General features: G+C 41.0%; 1 protein-coding gene across 3 annotated transcripts in view; it reads right to left on the reverse strand.

The window, feature by feature from the left end:
• LOC149252656 (synaptonemal complex protein ZEP1-like) overlaps nucleotides 1-21,911 on the reverse strand; it is a 208,548-nt gene that overhangs the window by 103,134 nt on the left and 83,503 nt on the right. For all 3 annotated transcript variants that reach the window (XM_089459759.1, XM_089459760.1, XM_089459758.1), the window contains one exon: nucleotides 21,402-21,509. In XM_089459759.1, the coding sequence (XP_089315885.1) occupies nucleotides 21,402-21,509 (108 nt within the window). The remainder of the gene's footprint in view (nucleotides 1-21,401; nucleotides 21,510-21,911) is intronic.

The following is a 21,911-nucleotide window of genomic DNA, read 5'->3' on the forward strand; positions in this document are numbered from 1 at the left end:
ATGGAACCAGAGCTGGGCTGAAGAAAAGTCATGGAGATCACCCCGAAGATGACACCATTGATGTACGCAAGAAGAGGATAGTGGAGATCTAAAAGAATTCTAAGGTTTAAAGATAACTCTAGGCATCTTGATTATTAGGGTTTGATGGATTATATAAGGTTACAATTGGAGAGAAAACCCTGATTTATGGCAAAGGCTTGAGATTAGATGTATGAAACTCTAGCATGATCTATGTAAAGATGCTCAAGCACTTGACAAAGATTCAATGAAGCCGTAGATGGGATAATCCCTAGCAAATTTGGTTGGATACTTGAAGGCAACATTGGTATATGGACCATGGACATTGATGGCTCTTGAAGATTGGTTCAAGAGGGAGAAGATCACCTCTCATTGAAGATAAGTATTTCTTGACTTATGATGCTTCTTACTTGTTAGATCTGATGATTATGTTTATTGCTTGTACTTCCTGCATATGTATTTGAGTATATGGATGTTTCTAACCTCCTTGATGAGATGTGATGAGTAGATCCTTCTTGAGGATCATTTTGAGATGCAGATTTGGAAAGAGACAAAGAGGTACTTGATGAAAAGATGACAAAGTGCTTCAAGCGACCTATGACTAATGAAAAGGTGCACAGGTAATACCACAAGGTATGCATGGTATGTTTCAGCTATTGGCTCGGTAAGCCCTAAGGTATGATGAGAATGTCTCTTTCTTTAATGACTCATACATGTACATGAAAGTGACTTGGATCTATGCCTCCTATAATGAAATGTTGCTCCTAGTGTTGAACTTTTGATCTTCTCAAATTCTATGAGGCTATCCAACATCTATGATCTATCTGTTGGATATCTTGATCCTATAAAGAAGGCTAGCACCTTGGCTCTAGAAAATATACTCTTGATGCTTGTCATGATGGATTTCATATAGAAGGATAGTTCATTGACTCCTATATATGAGTCTGTTGGAAATACTTGCAATAAGCATGATTGACACTCTTGTTGTCTTGATTAAGCTTTATTGAATGACCTAATTTGATCTCATTAGTCATGTAGAGCATGGTAACCTTGATGTGAAAGGTATAAGTGTAAGATTGATATGTAGATCTCTTACTAACTATGGTCTTGTCTTGACAACAGATACTAAATGTCCTAACTTGATGTAGTGACTTGATAGAAAGTGTTATTGTGATCATAATCTTTGAGATTTATCTACAGCTTTCAGTCTAACCTTCGATGAAAGATTGATGTCATGACGTTGATAGCCATACATTTATGATCTAACAGATCTATAGTTGCATGACTCAAGTCGAGACAGGTTGCTTACATGAACGAAGATGAATGATGTAGATCTCCAATCAAAGGGAGAATCTCTTCTCAAAATTCTTAGCCTTATTACTATTTTTATTCTATGTTGTTGAAGTATGATTTATGTGCATCTGACAGTATTGATTCTGTAGCAAAGTCTTAGATCTGAAGCCCGTACAAAAATTAGGGTTTCTGCTCTGGACTCAGTCACAGATCTAGGAGATCTTGTCCCAAAACGCTCACATGCTAAGGCCTAGACAACGTCCAGGCACCTAAAGTTGCTCTCATGTTAACTTGAAGGGAGCAACTGTTGATTTGGGTAGCATCGGATGTGCTCTAGCCACGAAATTTGGTGGAGAGGTTAGAGCACATGAGATCTCCAATACCCAGAAGGGTTTGGGCAGATTCTAAACAATTTGGGAGATATTAAAATAATTAATATTTATAATGGAGTCCCTAAGTCTAAACTTAGGGAAATTAAAATATTAATGTGAATTAATATAAAATTGTGTTAGAATGGTCCAAAAGACATGGATCAATCTAGATCTAATCTTAGTCGTCGATTAGGGACTTAATCTCGACCGTTGATTTGTCAACGAGAAAAGTATAAGAGGAGGCTTGAGGGTCACTTGCAGGAGACACCAGAGTGATCAATCATTTTATTCTCTAGAGCGGGGTTTGCTAAGAGAGATAGAATTAGTAATCAGTTGCAGCGAGGGGCAGTGAGTACGAGGCAGAGATGTAGGGACAGTGCCGAGAGACCAGCGCAGAAGCTGAGAGATCCAGACGCAGAGCCAGAGGGAGCTACGCAGAGGCAGCAGAGATTGTGCAAAGCCAGAAGGGCTTGTGTCATCCACGCAGAGACTGCAAGAGTGACGCGGAGAGCCAAAGAGGCTGTGCTGAGCCTCAGTAAGTTGACGCAGAGGCCAGCAAGGCTGACTCTAAGCTTCAGATTGTGCTAGAGAGGGATTTCGTGGAGCAGGCCTTCTGAATACCTGTTTCCAAAGAGAGGTATTGCTGCCAGATTTTTTATCTCTGTCGCGTTAGCCAGTTTGGCACCTAGTGTACTTAGAAAAGAACCGCTTAATAATAAAACCCTCAGATAGCTGCACCGGTTTTCCCGCATTGGGTTTTTCTAAGGACATTAGTCCAAAAACAACGGTGTCATTTGTGTGCTTGTTTTTGTTTCCTTCAGTTGATAATCTGTAATGTGTTGAGCATGCACTTGTATTTATTTTTAGTATTTATATGGTAAATAACTTGTTAATTAACAGAACAAGTAGGTAGGAATAAACCAGTAAACTCCATGGAGGGTTTCTAACGTGTCAGACTTAAGAATTCCAGCATGGTATCAGAGCGTGGTTGCAGATCACAGGAAAACTGAGGACATCAGCAGAGTAGAGCGGCAGCAGCAGAAAACAGTTGTCTCGAGTGACAGAAGTTGTTCCTAGCAGCAAAGCAGCAAGGAAGGGTTGACACAGTGCCTGTGTCATCAAGTTCGAGCCAAGAAGAGCTTACGCAGAGGCTGAAGGAAGAAAATACAGGCTCACACAGAGGCCAGAAGGGATAACGTAGTTGGCTAAGGGAGCTAGTTTGCCAGTTCCGGGACTGCGCAGAGCCTAGGAGCTCTCACCTTTAGGTTGTTGGGGTTTAGGAGGCTGTGGGTAAGTTGCAGAGTGGAGCTGGTGGGGTATTGTAGTCAGAACAGTACCTAACAGGGCAAGGCCAAGGAGGAGGGAGTTGCTACCGAGGGTTTCTAGCCGAGAAATCTGGATCAGTGGTGCAGTTGCACAGACGATCAGAGTAGGGGGCATCTCGACATCGGCAGAAGGGTTTCCAGAGGGAAATCAAGGCTCAGAGGGAGTCACATCGAGAACTTCCAGGAGGGAAGTAGAAGAGCAGCATGGCACTACACGGAGTAAGAGACCAAGACAGACTGGACGAAGCCTCAAACTTCGCAGTCTGGAAGGCCAGAATCTTATCCGTACTTGACAGAAATCGTGTCAAGCACTTCGCCTTGAGGACGATAGCGATCCCAGTTGACCCAGTTGATAATGACAAGTACGAGGAGGCAATGGCGAGGGCCAAGAGCATCATCCTTGATGGGGTCAAGGACCATGTAGTACCACACATTACCGAGAAGGAAACGGCAAATGAGATGTGGGAGGCCCTAAAGAAATTATACCAACATACTTCTGTGCAGAGAAGGATGTTACTAGAAAATCAGTTGTGGTCATACCAGATGAAGAAGGGAGAACCGATCGACACCTTCCTCGGTCGACTGAATGAGATCCGGGATCAGCTGACTTCCATAGGGGCCACGTTGGATCAGGAATTGATGGTGAGAACAGCCCTGAATGTAGTCTCAGAAGACTATGAGGTATTTGTCCAGAGTATACTAGGCAGAGCGACCCTTCCACATTGGGAGGAAATGTGGGCGGCTCTTCGCCAAGAAGAGATCAGAAGGCTAAGCAAGGCGAGAAGCAGCGACAAGGGGATCAGATTCAAGGAGGAGGAGGAGGAGGAGGATGTTGCCCTAGCATCTGAGGGAATGCAAGAGAAACGGAAGAATGACCTCTCCAAGATCAAATGCTTCCATTATGGGGAGCTAGGTCATTATGCGACCCAGTGTCCAAGGAAGAAGAACAAGGGAGAGGCCTCCGAGACCAAAGCAGCACCAACAAGGGCAGAGAAGGAAGTGGAGACAGACAATGACTGTGCCATGAGTGCACACACGCCACTTGAGCGGAAGTGGGGAGACATTGAGCTGTAGTCAAACGGACTACAGGCGATGAGGGGCAGGATCCTCGAGGTACCCAACCTCTTGGATTAGACCATGCTACGGGAGCCCCGAAGAGGAGTAGCAGGACTGGCGGATGTGGGTAGAGACGGATGTGGATGAAGCGGCAGAGAGAGCTACAGTGCAGAATTCCCAGGACAGCGCGAGGCTAGCAAGCTACAACAGTGCGAGAGGCACAGGAGTGTTGCACCAGTGCAGGATGGCACAGAGAGGTGTGCAACGGTGCAAGATGCAGGGAGTTTTTGCAACAGCGTGGAGGTCAGAGAGGGAGCACTTGTCAGTGACAAAGGGAGCTTCAGCATCAAGAGTACTCTAACCTGACAAAGAGGTCAGAGTTGGGAGATCAGTTACTTCTCAGTAACTGAGTTGCAGTGCAGCATTTAGAAGTGGTAGTGCTATGGGCAACACAATGCAACATGATGAGAAGAGATGCAGTACAGACGCAGCAGTGGCAGTGGCAGGGCAATGGGCAGCAACACGGACGCAGAGGGAGCTGTCGTACAGATGTAGCAATGGCAGTGGCAGAGCTATGGGCAGTGGTACAGGATGCAACAGTGCAGAGGATGATGGGCAGCAGGCCTAGCATCAACACAAGGACTGATGCTAGATGATCAGGGTGATACTTAGTGTTGTCACACAGAATGTCTAGGCACCGCGACAACACTCAGATTGGGGGCTGTCACCCTGATCCTCAATCTCTTTGTTTAAGCTGTCTCCCTACAGCAAGCTAAGGGGGGTAGACCCTATGGAAAAGTGGAATGAATAAGAACTAGTTGGGAACTAGCCAGTTCGGGAGACACAGTGAAGCGATCAAGTACTTGATTAAGATTTAGAAAGACTTCTAGGATTTGATTAGATTTTAAACGATTGATACTAGTGCCTTATGGAGTCGACGATCTTACTAGGGAAATTAAGACCAAGTAATCGATTAGCATCTGTTGCTTAAATGAATGACTATTTTATATGAAATGCAAATCCAAAAACTAATGTGAGATGCAAGAATCTTGATCAATTTTAATTAAATGCCTATTTACATGTGAACCCTTCAATCTTTCTGTGTTGAGCCTAATTTCGTAGTAATTAGCAGAGAGAAGATCAGGAGAAGCACACTAAGGTGTGATTAACAATACCTCTCCTTAAATTCTAACATACTCGGTTCCTCCGGCGCTACAGAGAACTGTGACTCTGACGATTGCAAGGTCACTGTTTTAAGTACTATTAAAACAGGTTTCTCAAGAAAAGACAGATGGAGATCTATCTGTCTATCGACCAAGCTTATGCTTGGAAGTAAATTTTATCTATGCAAAGTTAACTTATATGCAAATGCACCGGAAGATGAGATAAAGTTAGACTTGAGAATGGGAAAACACTTATGCCACAAAAGCCCTCAATTACCCAAATGAAATGCTCACCTTTTTTTAGATGAAGACTTAGAAAATAAACTCTTGAAGATACTATAGTTAAAACACCAGCTTATGTCAAATCTTCTTGATACAATTTATCTCAAAGAGAACAAAAACAACTTTGCAATTCGATATCAATGTCTACAGATGCAAAAAAAAATACTCAGTTTATGAAACAAAGGATATGCATTTTATCACAATTCCATGACAGAGTACTTAGTTGTTAGAAATTAATTTTTAAGACAACAGTAAGAAAAACTTTATGACAGCAGCAATATGACAATGAAAACAGTAAGCTATCAATGATATCTTTATGTCGAAAATTTACCGAAATTTTTCCAAACTTGCCTACATGAATTATCAAAAAATTTCAGCCTGTTGTGATGTGATTTCCAAAATTATATCATATCTGATATACTTATTACAACCAGCAATTAAAACATGAAATAAGCCTAATGATGAATGCCCAACTCAAGAAATTAATTCCTTAATGTATTAGACAACTTAGGAACTGATTTTAGACTAACCCACATGAAATTTTTCCACTGTTGTATTTCAGACTTCAGAAACAGAATTATTCAGAGATAACAGTGACCCAAAATGTAGATCTAGGCCAAATTCTTGATACACATCAAACATAAATGACTTATTAATGTATTTAGCAATTTTTTAGTTAATTTCAAACCACTTAGATGTGTTTTTCACCACTATTAGTAAGATATATGACTGTTGTAGCAAACAGTGAGGAAAAAGATGGTTTAGAGATCAAACCCTTAGGCCTAGGCCTTGAAGATCACTTGCCCAAGTTGCAAAAAAAAAAAATTCAATATCTGAAACACAAATTTTTACCAAATTTTCTGCAAAACCCACCAATGATTAGCTTCAGAAAATTAAATATTCAAATCAGAAATTGAGCAAGGGAATCCAGGGCCAATGAGAGCTAGCACTAGGCCCAATAAAAGTAGTTTGGGTTAGGAGAAGGCAGATCTGGGCTTAAGAACCCCAAAACTTGAAATCCTTATTCTGAAAAAAATTATTTTGCTTCAGATCTTCAGATTTATTGCAAAATCTTTAATGGTTGGCCTTGTAAGAAGATTTGTGATAAGATATTTCCCTCCAGGGCCTAGATCTGTCTCAAAAACCCCAGATCTGCTTGAAAAATCTCAGATCTGAAGATTTATTTGGTTGATTTCTCAGATCTATTCCTACAAACAATCTTTGAGCTCAGATCTTGCCCTCCAGGGTCTAGATCTAGCTCAGATCTGAAGATTTACTTAGTTGATTTCTCAGATCTATTCCTGCAAACAATTTTTGAGTCCAGATCTTGCCCTCCAGGGTCTAGATCTAGTTCAGATCTAAAGATTTACTTGGCTGATTTCTCAGATCTATTTCTGCACAAGTGAAAAGAGAAAAACCCAATACCCAATATGTACAAAAATAGAAAAAATCTCAAAAACCCAAGTATTAAAATTCAAAATTATGTTACAATATTTCAGATCTACACAAGTAAATAACAGATCTATACAAATAATTTACAAATCTATCAGATCTGAGGAGTATGAGTCCAACTCCGCTCCCAGATATGATAATCTAAGACTGTTAATAGTCAGATCTATCAAAATTTCCATAAAATCTTTAAAACATTTTGAAATTTTAGAGAGGTACTAGCCCAAAAACACCTTGCAAAAAAAAAAAATAAAAAAAAAAAAAAAAAATAAAAAATTATCGTTAGATAAATCCTGAGGTTTATATGAAGTAGGCTCTTCAGAAAATATGTGTTGAGAGTTGGTTGGTCCAACCGAGAACTATCTCCAAACACTCAATGAAAACATGAGAAATCTTCTACAAACACTAGATCAACCATCAAATCAAGTAGAAAAATAGAACCACAATAAAATTATGAAGAAATAGAGATACCTGCTATTTCAATCAAAATTAAAAATGTTACCCTAGATCCAACAAATTGAATAAGATACCTGTATTCAGATTATTCTAAGAGAGCTATTGATTGATAGTTTTCACATAATATTAAGCAAAAATTAAAACAATGTTACCATAAATTCCTGAAGAGAAACACTACAACAAGTTGAAACCCCAAAGACTTTTGCATGAATTCAAAAAAGTATACAAGAGAGCTTGAGAGCTTAGTACACGATCCAAAGATCGGATAGACTAACTGACAAATGACCTCCTATTTAAAGATAAATCCTCCAACGGTTAGTTCAAGTGATCCTCGTCAAAGCAATCTCGGTCGTTGATGAGGATTAAAATTTCTTTTAATCTCATCCGTTGAAATTTTAAATTCTTGAGGAAATTCGAATTTTTCAATTAAATGCATTTTAATTAACTCAAAAATAAAAAAAATTGAGTTAATTTCCTAAAAAATTGACTTTGACTTAAACCCCATGGACCGAAGGCTTAAAATTTAGCAAAATAATTAATTTACCTCAGTCCTGGGACCTTTTGAAATTTGAATTTTAAGGACCCACGAATTTTTCCTTTGGAAAATTTAAATTTACCTAGGACTTATAATTAATTAAATTTCTGGCTTAGGATTTTAATTAATTTTTGGCCAGAAAATTTAATTAATTAACCTATGAGGAGATAAATTATTTTTCCAACCCTCAAGACACTTTACATCATAGTTTCACATTTTTTACATCTCAAGGGGGAAATCCCATTTGCAAAAGACCCTCATAGACTACCCAATTCTGCGACACAAATATAATCTAGCAGATCAAGCAATTTGTAATAAAATAACCTAAGAAAATAGTTAGGATTATTCCAAATCATTTTTACATAGACTCGATCTAAAACACTAGAACTCCCCTAAGATCCCAGTGAAAAAATCCACTCCGGCTTTGGGGTAAGGTTGAAGGAAAACTCTACCCACCATCCAAGAATGGATCGATGAGACAAAAAACCTCCCCTAATGTAAATCGTCACCATAAAAATAGGTTTACTTAGGCAATTATATACATGACATAGATCTGCTGAGATTATTTACAATTTACACATGCAAAAAGGGTTTACAATATAACATGATGATCACACTGATGATGATAGTTGAACGGCACGGACACGTCGATCAGGCGCTATCCCTTTTGCGAAAAAAGGGGGTGTATTGCTATGGGTCGTTGACACGTAGTGGTCAACACTCAGTAAGGAGTATTGCTAGAGCACAGTCCTCGCTAAGAGGGAGTGTTGATTTGGGGTAGCATCAGATGTGATCTAGCCACGAAATTTGGTGGAGAGATTAAAGCACATGAGATCTCCAATACCCAGAAAGGGTTTGGGCAGATTCTAAACAGTTTGGGAGATATTAAAATAATTAATAGTTTTAATAGAGTCCCTGAGTCTAAACTTAGGGAAATTAAAATATTAATGTGAATTAATATAAAATTGTGTTAGAATGGTCCAAAAGACATGGATCAAGCCAGATCTAATCTTAGCCGTTGATTAGAGACTTAGTCTCGGTCGTTGATTTTTCAACGAGAAAAGTATAAGAGGAGGCTTGAGGGTCACTTGGAGGAGACACCAGAGTGATCAGTCATTCTATTCTCTAGAGTGGGATTTGCTAAGAGAGAGAATTAGTGATCAGTTGCAGTGAGTACGAGGCAGAGGCAGGGACAGTGCCAAAAGACTAGCGCAGAAGCAAAGAGAGGCAGACGTAGAGCCAGAGGGAGCCACGCAGAGGCAGTAGAGACTGCGCATAGCCAGAAGGACCCGTGTCATCCACGCAGAGGCTACAGGAGTGACGCAGAGAGCTAGAGAGGTTGTGCAGAGCCTCAGTAGGCTGACGCAGAGGGCAACAGGGCTGACGCTGAGCTTCAGATTGTGCTAGAGAGGGATTTCTTGGAGTAGGCTTTCCGAATACTTGTTTCCAAGAGAGGTATTGCTGCCAGATTTTTTATCTTTGTCGGGTTAGCCAGTTTGGCACGCAGTGTACTCAGAAAAGAACTGCTTAATAATAAAACCCTCAGATAGTTGCACCAGTTTTCCCGCATTGCGTTTTTCCAAGGACATTAGTCCAAAATTAACAGTGTCATTTTTGTGCTTGTTTCTGTTTCCTTTAATTGATGATCTGTAATGTGTTGAGCATGCACTTGTATTTATTTTCAATATTTACATGGTAAATAACTTGTTAATTAACAGAACAAGTAGGTAGGAATAAATCAGTAAAGTGCATGGAGGGTTTCTAACGTGTCAGACTTAGAAATTCCAACAGCGACCAAAGGTTTGACTGTTGTTGACCATCATCTGAAGCTTTATGAAGTTGTTTGAATTCTGAATCAAAGTGTCTCTGACATATTCTGCCACTGTTAACTGATTTATGAAATTGTTGAGTTAAATTGTTGATCATATAATGAAGTATTGTGCATGAAATCAGATGGTCACCTGGAAGATGTCAGTACCATAGATGTATTGCAAATAACAACAACATCTGCTAGCAAGAAAAACTTGAATATTTTCCATAACATGAACATGCAGACTGAACTTATATTTGCAGGTGACCAAGACATACATATAGATATGTCACTATCTTTTCCTACAAGTGATTGGCATGATTTGGCATTAATGGCATATATGAAAAGTGTTTTGACATGATGCTTGACAATAACTTTGAATTGATGATTGAGATGTGCTTTGACTATAGATCTCTTTACAATAGTAATTTGGACTTGACTGAATGTCTAGTGATCTGATTTGATGATTATTGATTTTCCCTTCTATCAATACTATGTGGGCATGATGACCTATGTGGACGTTGGCCTCCTTATTCCTAGCAAAATGGTTGAGGTACTGATAGTTGTAATTCAACATGAAAATGGACCCTGCATGATTCATTCTTGACGTATACATTTGCACCTAGTGACAGAAATGACTTATGTTATGATTATGAGAATGACTTGTTGAAGCCTCAGACTTATATTGCATGGTTGATCACAACTTCTTGATATGATAATAGTCGAATTCAGACTTGATATGAGCTCTACCTGTCTCCTGGTTGAAAGTATTAATATTATGATAATGATGACTTTGATTATGGTCATAATCTGGCTTCTAAATTCTGATGAGATGATTTCACTGATATAATGATCCAACATTGATTTATGTAAGGATGATTATGATGGCTTAGCAAGTCATTATCCTTAGAATCTAGATATGTCTATATTTGACAATTATCTGATGAATTCAAGATGATGAGTTCCAAGATATGGCTTTGATATTGATTATGGTTTTGATTTTATATCCTAATGATCTACTTGTGACAGGTGATGAGCCTCTGATGATCTAAATCAGAGGGAGATGGCTTCTGAAGCCCGAAATGATGTATGATGGCATGATGAATTGATTTCTGCAATTTGGGAAAGAAATTTCATATTGCAAAGCTATTGGAAAGGGTTTTTGCAAATCCTTGATACTCTGATTTGCAGTTCAAATATGTTGTTGAACCCGGCATGGCATCCAACAATTGATTGAAGTATTGTTTATTCCGTTTTTGAACAACCATCTGTATACATATGATGTGCATAGAACCTGAATAAATTCATGATTGAGTTACTTCACTCACATAGAGTTGCCATCGAGCATGACTTACTTCACTCCTATTGTATGTGTCTGCACAAATGTATTGTTGATATTTGAGATTATTGTTGATAAGCACATTTGAATGTTGCTTTAGTATGAGATCTGCCATGATATCTTGGATGAGAAGTCCACAATATGACCGAGGTTGATCATGATGCTGCTAGCATGGCTAGCTGTGACACAGGGTATAGAAGCTCCTTAGAGAGTTGTTTGAGCATGATCTGGATATGACATGGTTACATATATATATAGCTGGGATCGAGATACTCTCACATATTGAGACAGTGCAACTATTTGAAACAAGCTCAAACTTGTGGTTGGCACCTCCTTAAGAGGGAGGATGATTATGGTACCCTTTTGTGATTTATATGATTATATATGATCTAACATGATATTTGATTTGATGTTTTGTATGAACAGGAAACAATTGTTATTGAGACAAGCAGATTGTAGATATTCTCTCAAAGGCATATTGGTTTTCAGAGAGCATCCCCTCTGGATGAGGGGCAGCGCTGATCGAGGACATTGAGCCAACTCTTCCTACCCTGTTTGAGCTCCCAGGGTGAGGAATCAAGATGGAGGGCTCCTGGGGTTGAGGGAACTCTGGACAATAGGGCGTTACCCTATCTGTCTCTGGACAATAGGGAGTTACCCCTATCTGTTACCCATAGGGTTGGAGTTGTAGCTCACCCTATCTTGGTATTTGCAAAGTATACCCCAGTTGGCATCATACCCACAAGTCGAGCTTGTTGGGAGTACCGCTCCTCATCTAGCCAACGAGTTGAGAGTGTACTTGGGGGTGTACAACCCAAGGCGATTATGATTCAGGCGTTCTACCACATGACTATTTTGGGTCATTGATGGGAAGATCAGTAAGCAATAGGATGGATTGAGAAGACCCGATTTGATTCCAAGTTGAGGGTATAGCTTCCCGATTAAATTCCAAGATCGAGTATTTACTCCCCTGTGTGATTAGGTATCCTATTGGTCGATATGGATGGAAGTTATTGCTCCCTGATGTGATTCCAAATTGAGATGTTCTCCTCGATGATATGCTCTCCGATGAAAACATTCCAGGTAACAGCCCGACAACAGAGATTCCAGACAGCGGCCTGATGAATAGAGGGTGGTAGCTTGAGCTCCCCTCCAATAACAGATTCTTCTTCTAGATCCAAGAATGTTCAGCATATGACACGAACAATCAAGAGATAAACAAGAATAAGCAAAGGATAGATCGAGATGTACAATGATGATTTGTGATGATAAGACACTTGAGATGGTTATGGCACGACGACTACATGACAGAGATGATCCATGTTGATATGTGATGACACTCGAAGATTCCATAATGGCATATTGTTTGATGGACAGATATTGGTAAGTGGAATTCTCCCTAGTTGAGAGGGAGCGTTAATTTTTGAAACTACGGTAAAATTCCACCTTGGACAATTCAAATGACCAAGATAATGATTGCATTAGATTCCTCTTTTTGAGAGGACCAAAATCAACCTAAAGATCACCCAATTTGGTTAAGCAGAAGTTGAGTTATGAATTATTTTATTCGTACATGTATTATGGAATGGGTCAGCCCTAACCACATAAATAACTGCTTGGTTTAGTCTTAACCCCAAGTGAACCCTCAGGAAATCCTATAAATAGAAGAGACCTCAAGATCATTTGGACACATCTTCTCTTCTCTTTCGTCTTGGTTCACACAAGTTCTATGGAAGGAGTTCGCTCAAGGGTCCAAAACCACAGGCGAAAGGTTCGCTCTAGGTTAGGGTCTTGTGGATCTAGGTCGCTGGCACAAAACAGGGCATTCTAGTCCCTGGACATTGGCACATAAGCCTATGAGAGCAACTATAGACCCTTGGACGCTAGCACAGAAGCTTATGGGAGCGACTATGGCTTCAGAGGCAAAGCGGAACGTTCAGGTCCCCGGTCGCTCGCACAGCAACTGTAAGGGAGCGACTCTAGGATTTAGATTTATTGCACCACATTCGCACGCATAAAGACTCCCTGAGAGCAATTGTGTTGTCATAGTCACCCGCATACAGTGACCAAGAGAGCGACCAAGGAGTTTCAGTCGCGCACAGATAGTTGTGATGAGGGCGACCAGAATTCAGATCTCAGGTTTGACATCTTGGCTTCAGGGGACTTCAGTGATTTGGTAGATTTGGGTTTCTCTCTACTATTATACAAATCTGATTGGTTAGTTTCCACTGCAAACATATGTATTGGGCTCATTGACAGTGATAGCAGTGTTCGGCACAATGACAACAGTATACAACAATTGACATCAGTTTGTGACAACACATTACAGCCATCAGTATGAGGATTCTGATTCCTAGCATGATTAGATTTGTTTCATAGATATCACTATTGTTTTGTTCCATAGACAATGTTATGGATCATTGGACTCTCTTTTGCTGCATCATTTGATGACGATCTAAGAAGAAGATTTGCAAGGGTTTTCCCCATAGTGGGTTTTGTCCTGGTCTCGAACCAATCCTGGTATCTCTATGTGTGTGAATCTTTTCTTCTATTGTTCCATTTATATTCCACTGCATTGATGATGATGGTGATTTTGTTTCCTTCTATGTAACTGCATTGATAATGATGGTGATTTTGTTTCTTTCTATGCAACTGCATTGATGATGATGGTGATTTTGTTGATGTATAATGGCGTAGATTTGAATACTGTAATGATGATATTGAGTGAACTTAATGTATTAATGATGAAATGCAATTATCATAGCAAAGAACAATGTCGCCCTATGAAAAATTAACACTGTGGTTATGTGAGAGAACCGAACTAAGGTCACTGTAATAGCAGCAAATCCTGTAGTCACTGTAATACGAGTTCATCTCTAAGATGACAACGAACCTCTCCTTCTCTAATAGCTTCGAGACCTTTTTCCTGAAGTCATCTGAATTGTGCACACTGTGATATCCGAACTTCTCTTTGTAAAGACACTAAAACATATGTCTCTGAAATCCCTATCCGAACTTTTCTGTGATCACCGAAAAGAAACTCTCTGAAATCCGAACTTGTGATATGTAGCTATTCAAAGATCCAATGCTTGTATATATAGTGGTTGTCCAATATAATTGAGCTCACATGAGCATTTGAACAGTTGTGTCTATATAGGCCGACATGTAATCACCATATGGAATCCAACTTGATGGAGATTCTTTCAACAACAAAAAGAAACTTTGATGGATGGAGGAGTCTTCACAAATTAATTTTGACAATAACCTAAAGCCTACAATGGAGGCTTGACCTATACATTTGACCCAAGCATGAAACTCATGCTTTAATAAGTCAATTAAAATAACAATAATAATAATAATTGCTTTTCATTGGACAAATATATTACATTTTGACTTCAAATACAATTATGATCGAACCTAGTTACATTTTCCAACAATTCACACCTTCCAGCGACACACACTGGCAAAACTAGAAATACGCACAACCTCTTTTGAAACTCACACTACCTTCAGAAATTCATTCTGGCAATATTCTTTGCCTCTAGCAACTCAGTAAAGCTACTCAAACTTCCTCCATTAACTAACTCCGACAACTGGAAATTGAACTACTGCCCAGCAACTCGTACTGGCTAATGTGGCCTCTATGCAGATTAATTCGACCTCCTTTCTTCTCTTGGAATAACTGGAAACTTCATGAAGAATTTCTCCTACAATTATCTCAATTTTCCTACTAAAACCTCATTGTGGGTGTCCACACTATCACTGCATCGTTGCTATCACTGCAAATCTGTGTCTTTGATTTGTTCTCCAAATGCCCATCAATTTCCTGTTCTAATCTCTCTTTGAGCAATCAACGGCCACGATCTAATCTCAATCGATGGCTAAGATCATCTTGACCCCATCACGAGTTTTCTAGAAGTCACTAGAGGAAAATCGATTTACTTCAATTAATCTTGATTAATTAAGACATTTCCCTAAGTTAGACTTACGAAAATTAATAAACTAGCTAATTAATTCTAATTAAGGTAATTTTCCTTAGAAACTTTTTCCGAGTATTGGAAAAAATTAATCCACTATGTTCCTTAGCCTCATGGACACCATCTGAGACTAGAACACTTGTCTGAGCTACATAAACTAACACTCCCTCTTAGCGAGGAAGGTGTTTTACATAACACCCAACTTGTCTTTGAAGAAGATGAATCTCACCTTCCCCAAAGCCTTCGTCAGTATATCTACTAGTTGTTGATCTGTGGGTATATATTGTAGCGAAACAATCTTGTGTTGTACACAATCCCTAATGAAGTGGTACCTAATTTCTATATACTTGGACCTGTAGTGAAACACCAAATTCTCAGACAACCTGATGCAACTCTGATTGGCACAGTGTATCACCGTCATCTCAACCCTCTGACCAAGCAAGGCTACTAGCAAATTCCGAAGCCATATGACCTTGCATGTAGCCATGCTCATTGCTATGTACTCCGCCTCTATAGAAGTTAGTTCCACGAACTTCTGCTCCCAATTGTACCAAAAGACAACTCTTGATCCCATGTTGAAGTAGCACATTGAAGTGCTTTTCTGATCCACTGTATTACCTACCCAATCTGCATCAATATAACCAACCTGACACCATCACCTCGAGCATATCTAATGCCATACTCAATAATGTCGCGCAAATACCTCAGCACATGTTTAGCTATCGTCCAATGCACTCTCTTTGGTTCCACCATGAATTAACAAGTAGAGTTTGTTGCATAGGTTATATCAGGCCTGGTGTTGACCAAATACATAAGAGAGCCTATCAACTGCCTGTATAAGGTGGGGTCTACATCCTTCTCCCTGGATGTGTCTACCTTCCTCCAATTCATGATCATGGGTGTAGACATGGCTCTACTATCCTCCATCCCGAACTTCCTCAGGATCTTGATGTAGTATTTCCCTTGTCCAAGGAAAATCTCCCCATCTATCTGCCACACCTCCATGCCTATAAAGTAATGCATAAGCCCAAAATCCTTCATCTCGAACTCTACTGCAAGATTTCTCTTGCACTCTGTTGACGGTGCTGGACCCGCCAACATGTAAGGGGATCTCCCCGGTAAGAAGTCCCAATTAGACCTCAGACGTTTGGTGTAGGAGTCCCAGCAGTGGGTCGTACGGTAATGCCTTGACCGTGATTTCGCATAGAGGCAAGTAAGATGTCCCTGTTGGTAGCAAGGGTGTGACAGCTGCAGTAAGTCAAGGAAGGTGCATGAGAGGTTCTAACACACTGAAGGTGAGGTGAGTGCGCCCCTTGGAAACCTGTAATAGTACGCGGCTTGGAAGGGAACACACGAGCGAAGATGCATCACAAGCTAGAAAGCAAGTTAGCGAGCAATCCAAAGTGATGGTTAAACCAACAACACATTTCAGAAAGATTCATACATACTTATACAGAATAGTCCATACATGCATGCGTGAGAAAACAAATACATATATCATTTAGAGTAAACCAGATAGCATAGAATACAATACAACATATGCATGAAACGTGTTGGCTCCGTTATATTAAGAAGTGTAAGTTCCAGTCATACAATACGTCCATGTCTAACCACTAGTTCCGACAATGGAACATTACAGCCACAACCGCCTGCTCCTCCAAAGAGATATACTAGCTCTGCGCAGTGGAGAAGCCAAGGCTCATTACAATACTATCCAATCTCTCTCCAAGATAGTCTTATCGGAACCTTCGCTAACCAAAATCCTTTACAATGAGTTATGAGGTTCTATTTATAGCAAAGGGTGGGATGACCCTTGACATTCCCCTTTGTGACAGTTCATCTACCCTCATGACTCTTCATCTACTCTATCACTGTTACATCCAACTATCGACACTTGAACTTCCACTTGACACATTGCATTACAATGCACATGTGCCCATGTGAGACAAAATGGCTTGAGCAAGCCATTCAAGACATCACTGACACTCGGTCCGTTGTGGTGAGACCAACTCTTTGACATGCTTGTGATGGCGAAGGTGGTGAGTTGATGCCAAGCTTGGTCGTTCGTGATGGTGTGCATGCGCTCCATGGTGACATCTTGCTGAAGCGAACTCTTGCCTCCGTTGCATCCGAGTGAATTGGTATGGCTCCTCCATCCAACTCGTCTACTAGCATGCGCATGGTCTTCTTGGGTGCAGCCGAACCGGCAACACACTAATGCATAGTGTTCGTGCTGCTCTCCAAGCATGTGCTAGTGGCCGTGCGCATCAACTTGTCAAAGTACATGTTCAACCCCAGTTGGACTTGCTTCTTGTCTTCACCTCAGTGAATGTGCCAAATGGGTGGGATCGCATGCATGCGCATAATGACATGCATACTGCTGGTTCCCTTGCATGCGATCAACATCACTGCTCACCTTGTCTGCTCCGTGCTAGTCGCTGGGATGGATCCATAACTTGTACGGGCGCAGTTTCATCCATCTGTGCATGTTGCGCCCCCTGTTGTACCTGTTCCTGCTGCAACTCATTCTCTTGTCTATGCAACTCTTGTTCTTCCTTAAGTTGTTGCTTGAGCACATGCAACTCCTTTGTTCCATTCTCTTCCTTCGCATGATCTTCATGTCACGCCATCACCTCATAGCCTGAGTCTCCAAAGTTGCTTTCATCACAAGTGGATCTGCTTGAGCTTGCAACTTTGTTCCACCTTTGTGTTGTCAACAACCTTCCTCTTGCATTCGTTGCATCCGGTATGCTACTATTCATGGTGCTGCTTGTTGTGATACTGTTGTCGTCATATCTTGATGTCCTTGTCTATGAACAACTTGATGTCTTCGTGGGTAGGCAAGTTCATAGACACTTGATCGACTGCATCCCCAAGTGTGCTCTGAATGGTGTCTTCGACTCTGCTCTCCTGGAAACCATTGTACCTATATTGTTGAGAGGCAGATGAACACCTGCAATACCTGGAGACATGGCAACACTCATGGCAAGCAATCTGTCAGTCGAAAACCAAAACGAACTTGAGAACTGACTTGCAACATACCTGTGTGACTGATCATGAAGGTCGCACAATTTTCGCCTGGGAGACTGACTGCCAAAACTGCACAAGGCACAGTCTGGGTTGTCAGGAGGCTGACGGACTGCTGGAACTGCGCAATGCACAGTCCAGTCTAGCCTACTGAGGACTAAAACTGCGCAATGTGCAATTTCAGTCAGCAGTGACATGCAAGCAGCAAATTGCATTACGCAGTTTTTGGGGCCAACAAGACACTACCTCCAAGAATTGCGCAATGCATTCCTGGAGGTCAGTGCCTGGCTAGACTTGCGCAATTTCTGGAGGGAAGGCAGAGTCTTCACTTCCGGAAATGCGCAATGCTATCCGGGCCAAGGCAGCACAGTCCAGCCAACAAGCGATTGAAAACATGAGAAGTGTGAATGCATGATGAGATGAGTGCAAACAAGAGTGAATGATCATTCATGCAAACAACAAGTGCAGGATTCAAGAAACGGGAAAGCTTGCAAGTGTGTGAAGCGAGTCGTTGCAACAACAACCATCCGTGCAAAAATAGTGTCATGCATGCGACAACAATGAGATGCTAACGAAAACTGAAACGGTGCTAGTATAAGCTAGTATGTATCAAAACGACAGCAAGCACTCACTGAAATCAAGCAAACAACATTCATACGAAGCGAAACACAAAAAGTGCCAAAAACGCAACGCAAGACATGAAAAGCGGGCTTACCCCAAAACAGCTGAGTTGAATGTGTCAACGACTCCTAGATGCAATGTGGGATGTTAGAGCTGCAAGATCGATGTGAGGAATGAGCTCTGCAGCGTCCAGTTGATGAGTTTCGATAAAATCGAGGTTGTGACGTGCATGCCACAAATCTAGGGAAAGCGACACTTGGTGGGAGGTTTCTGAAATGATCCTTGCATGTAACCTCCAATTGCTAAAAATAGATCCCTGAAACAAGGGATGCCTTTGCATGCTGCCTTGGGAGGAGAAGCCCATGCATGCAAATCAGTTTTGCTCAGTCCCGGAGGGAACCAGTCAACTCAACTGCACATGCAACAGTGTGCTCAGCTAGGAGGAAAAAATGTGCATTTCTAGGAGGGAGTTGGGCTGGCTTCCCAGAGGAATTGTGCAGTTTCTGGGTAGAGCAGCTGACTGCTGCCCAGGATTGCGCAATTTTTGGGTTGAGCAGTCCTGCTGGGAGGAATCGCGCAATTTTTCCAATGAACAGTGATAGGCAGATTTGTGCAATTTTGGAGCCCAGCAGGCTGCCAGATAGAATTGCGCAATTTCTAGAGGTAAGGTTGGTTGCCCTCTAGAATTGCGCAATTTCTTGAGGGAGTTGCTCAGCCTATAGTTGGACCAAGTCCAGTGAAACAGCTTGTGAGGGGGATGCATCAAGCTCTCATGGGCAAGCTGTCATTTTGCGAGAAAAACACTGGAGCTTGTGTACTTGACAAGACAAGACATGCTGCTGTGAAAGGTCGGTAGGGAGGCTCCAAAATGAAGCTAAGGCAAAATTTTGGAGGGTGGCTGTAGCCGCTACAACACACTCCTCTATGAGCCCCACTGAACCTGTTAGAAACAAGTCCACATATAAAACCAGAATGAAAACCTCACCTCCAACCACCAAGTAGCAGAGGTTGGCATCCGCCTCACTCTTCATGAATCCCATGCCCTGTAAGTATCTGTCAATGTGCTCATACCACGCCCTGGGAACCTGCTTGAGCCCGACTAAAGCTCACTTCAACCTGCACGCGTGGGTCTCTCTGTTGTGTGCTACAAAGCCCTCCATTTGTTCAATGTACACTTCCTCCTCCAACTCACCATTTAGGAACATCGTCTTGACATCCATCTGATGGATCTGCCATCCCATCTGTGTTGTTAATGAGATCACGGCCCTGATAGAAGTATACATGGCCACAGGAGCGAATGTCTCCTTGTAGTCTATTCCCTCCTTCTGAGAGAACCCCTTGGCCACAAACCTTGCCTTGTATTTCTCGATGTTGCCATCTGCACCATGCTTGATCTTAAAGATCCAGCGTGATCCAACCACCACCCTGTCTGTCGGTCTAGGTACAACCTCCCACACATCTTTTGCATGATTGAGGTATACTCCTCAACCATCACATCTCGCCACGCCTACTGTTGTGCAGCCTCCTGATAGCTGGAAATCTCGCTATCTACTAACTAATGAATTCCATGTAGCTAGTGTACCCCTCTAGTTGTATCGCTGCCCGCTGCGCGACCTAGGAGCTCCCACAAACTCCTGAGCATCCCTAAGTGTCTGTTGAACCTCACAGTTCCTCCTGCCAATTGTAGAAGATGGAATATCCACCTCTATATCCTCCTAATGCATCTCCCTGACCCGCTGCATATGCTTCTCCATATTTTGCGAAGCCTCGGGAACACTTGCACCTAAGCTAGTGGTTGTAATAGCTACTGTACTCATGCTCTGTTTCCCCTGATCCTTCTGCTCAACCCTAGGAGCTTCTGTTGGTTACTCACTCTAATCATCAGCTTCCAGCAAATCTCTGAACCTCCTGTATGCCTTGTTCTCTAGGAACTTGACATATCTCCTAACTATAATGCGTATGGCTCCTGGAATGAAAATCCAATATTCCTTAGATGTCTCGTTGTACCCAACAAAGTATCCTCTCTCTGCATTCTGATTTAACTTCAAACACATGCCTCCTGGAATGTGACAATATGCTAGGCTGCCAAATATCCTAAAATGACTGAACTTGATTATAGCACTCTTTTCAAAGTCTGAACACTGAAACTCGTGCTGCTCATCCATCACCATGCTATAGTAACTAAATATCAGTCAAAATATCTAAGAATGGCACTTGCAAACAGACCCCAATACCAAATTTGCATAGTCCATATTTCAAAAAATGCAAGGAAGAAAGAATGAAGCTACATTTGTTTGTCTATATTTTTCATGTGAAGAACTGTTAATATTTGCATTTTAAAGTTTAAAAAGAAAAATAACAACTTCTAAAATAACAATGTGCCTTCCTGCACTGTGAAAGATAACACATATTTAACTTTCTGCAATAATCAAACCCTTCATACGTTGCTTCACACATGTACAAAGCCAACTCTTCTGTAACATAAGATTCAAAATTTGCACAGAAAGAAAGAAAAGGAAAAAAAGAAAATGTTAAAGGACACAGTTTCTAATATCAGAAATTCAATAGACGAAACAAAGGAAGAAAATAAAGATATGATACTTCCAAAACAAATAATTTTTTTTCCAAATAAGATAATTGCAATGCAAACAATAATAACAGCTCAGAATTGTTGCCAACCTTGTTTGAGTTTACTGCATGATCGTCCTCTTTTCTCTGTGACTCTTCCTGCAGCTTCTCCTTCATAATCTTGATCTGCAGTTCTAGCAATGCCCTCTTTTCTTCTGCCTGTCCATCAAAAACCCTAACAGTTGTAACTCTGGGAGTGCAAGAGGCTACTCCCGGAAAAAGAGAAATGACTCTCAAAGTGAAATGCAGAAAAAAAACTTTTGGAGCCGCATTTCAATCTTTCCCATAAACAAATGTACGGACCTTGAACATGAACTCATGGTCAAACATTAAAGAGAGTGAACACCACAATTTAAATGTACTGATTCCACAACATTACGCAGAGGAGAATGAGACCTTAATTTGGGAAGGATAATGTTAAAGGATCAACTATGGTCATTACAATTGTATTTTCTTAGGACACTGGTAAAACTGTTCTACTCAAAAACACTGACTGTATTAGTCAGACAAAATACACGAGTGAATTTCATTTCAACTTTTGATAATAAATGTAAAGCAGCT

This window comes from Pinus tabuliformis, chromosome 7 (genome assembly GCF_031772625.1).
Source record: "Pinus tabuliformis cultivar Carrire ecotype Pingquan chromosome 7, CPIR1, whole genome shotgun sequence".
Taxonomy (NCBI): Eukaryota; Viridiplantae; Streptophyta; class Pinopsida; order Pinales; family Pinaceae; genus Pinus; species Pinus tabuliformis.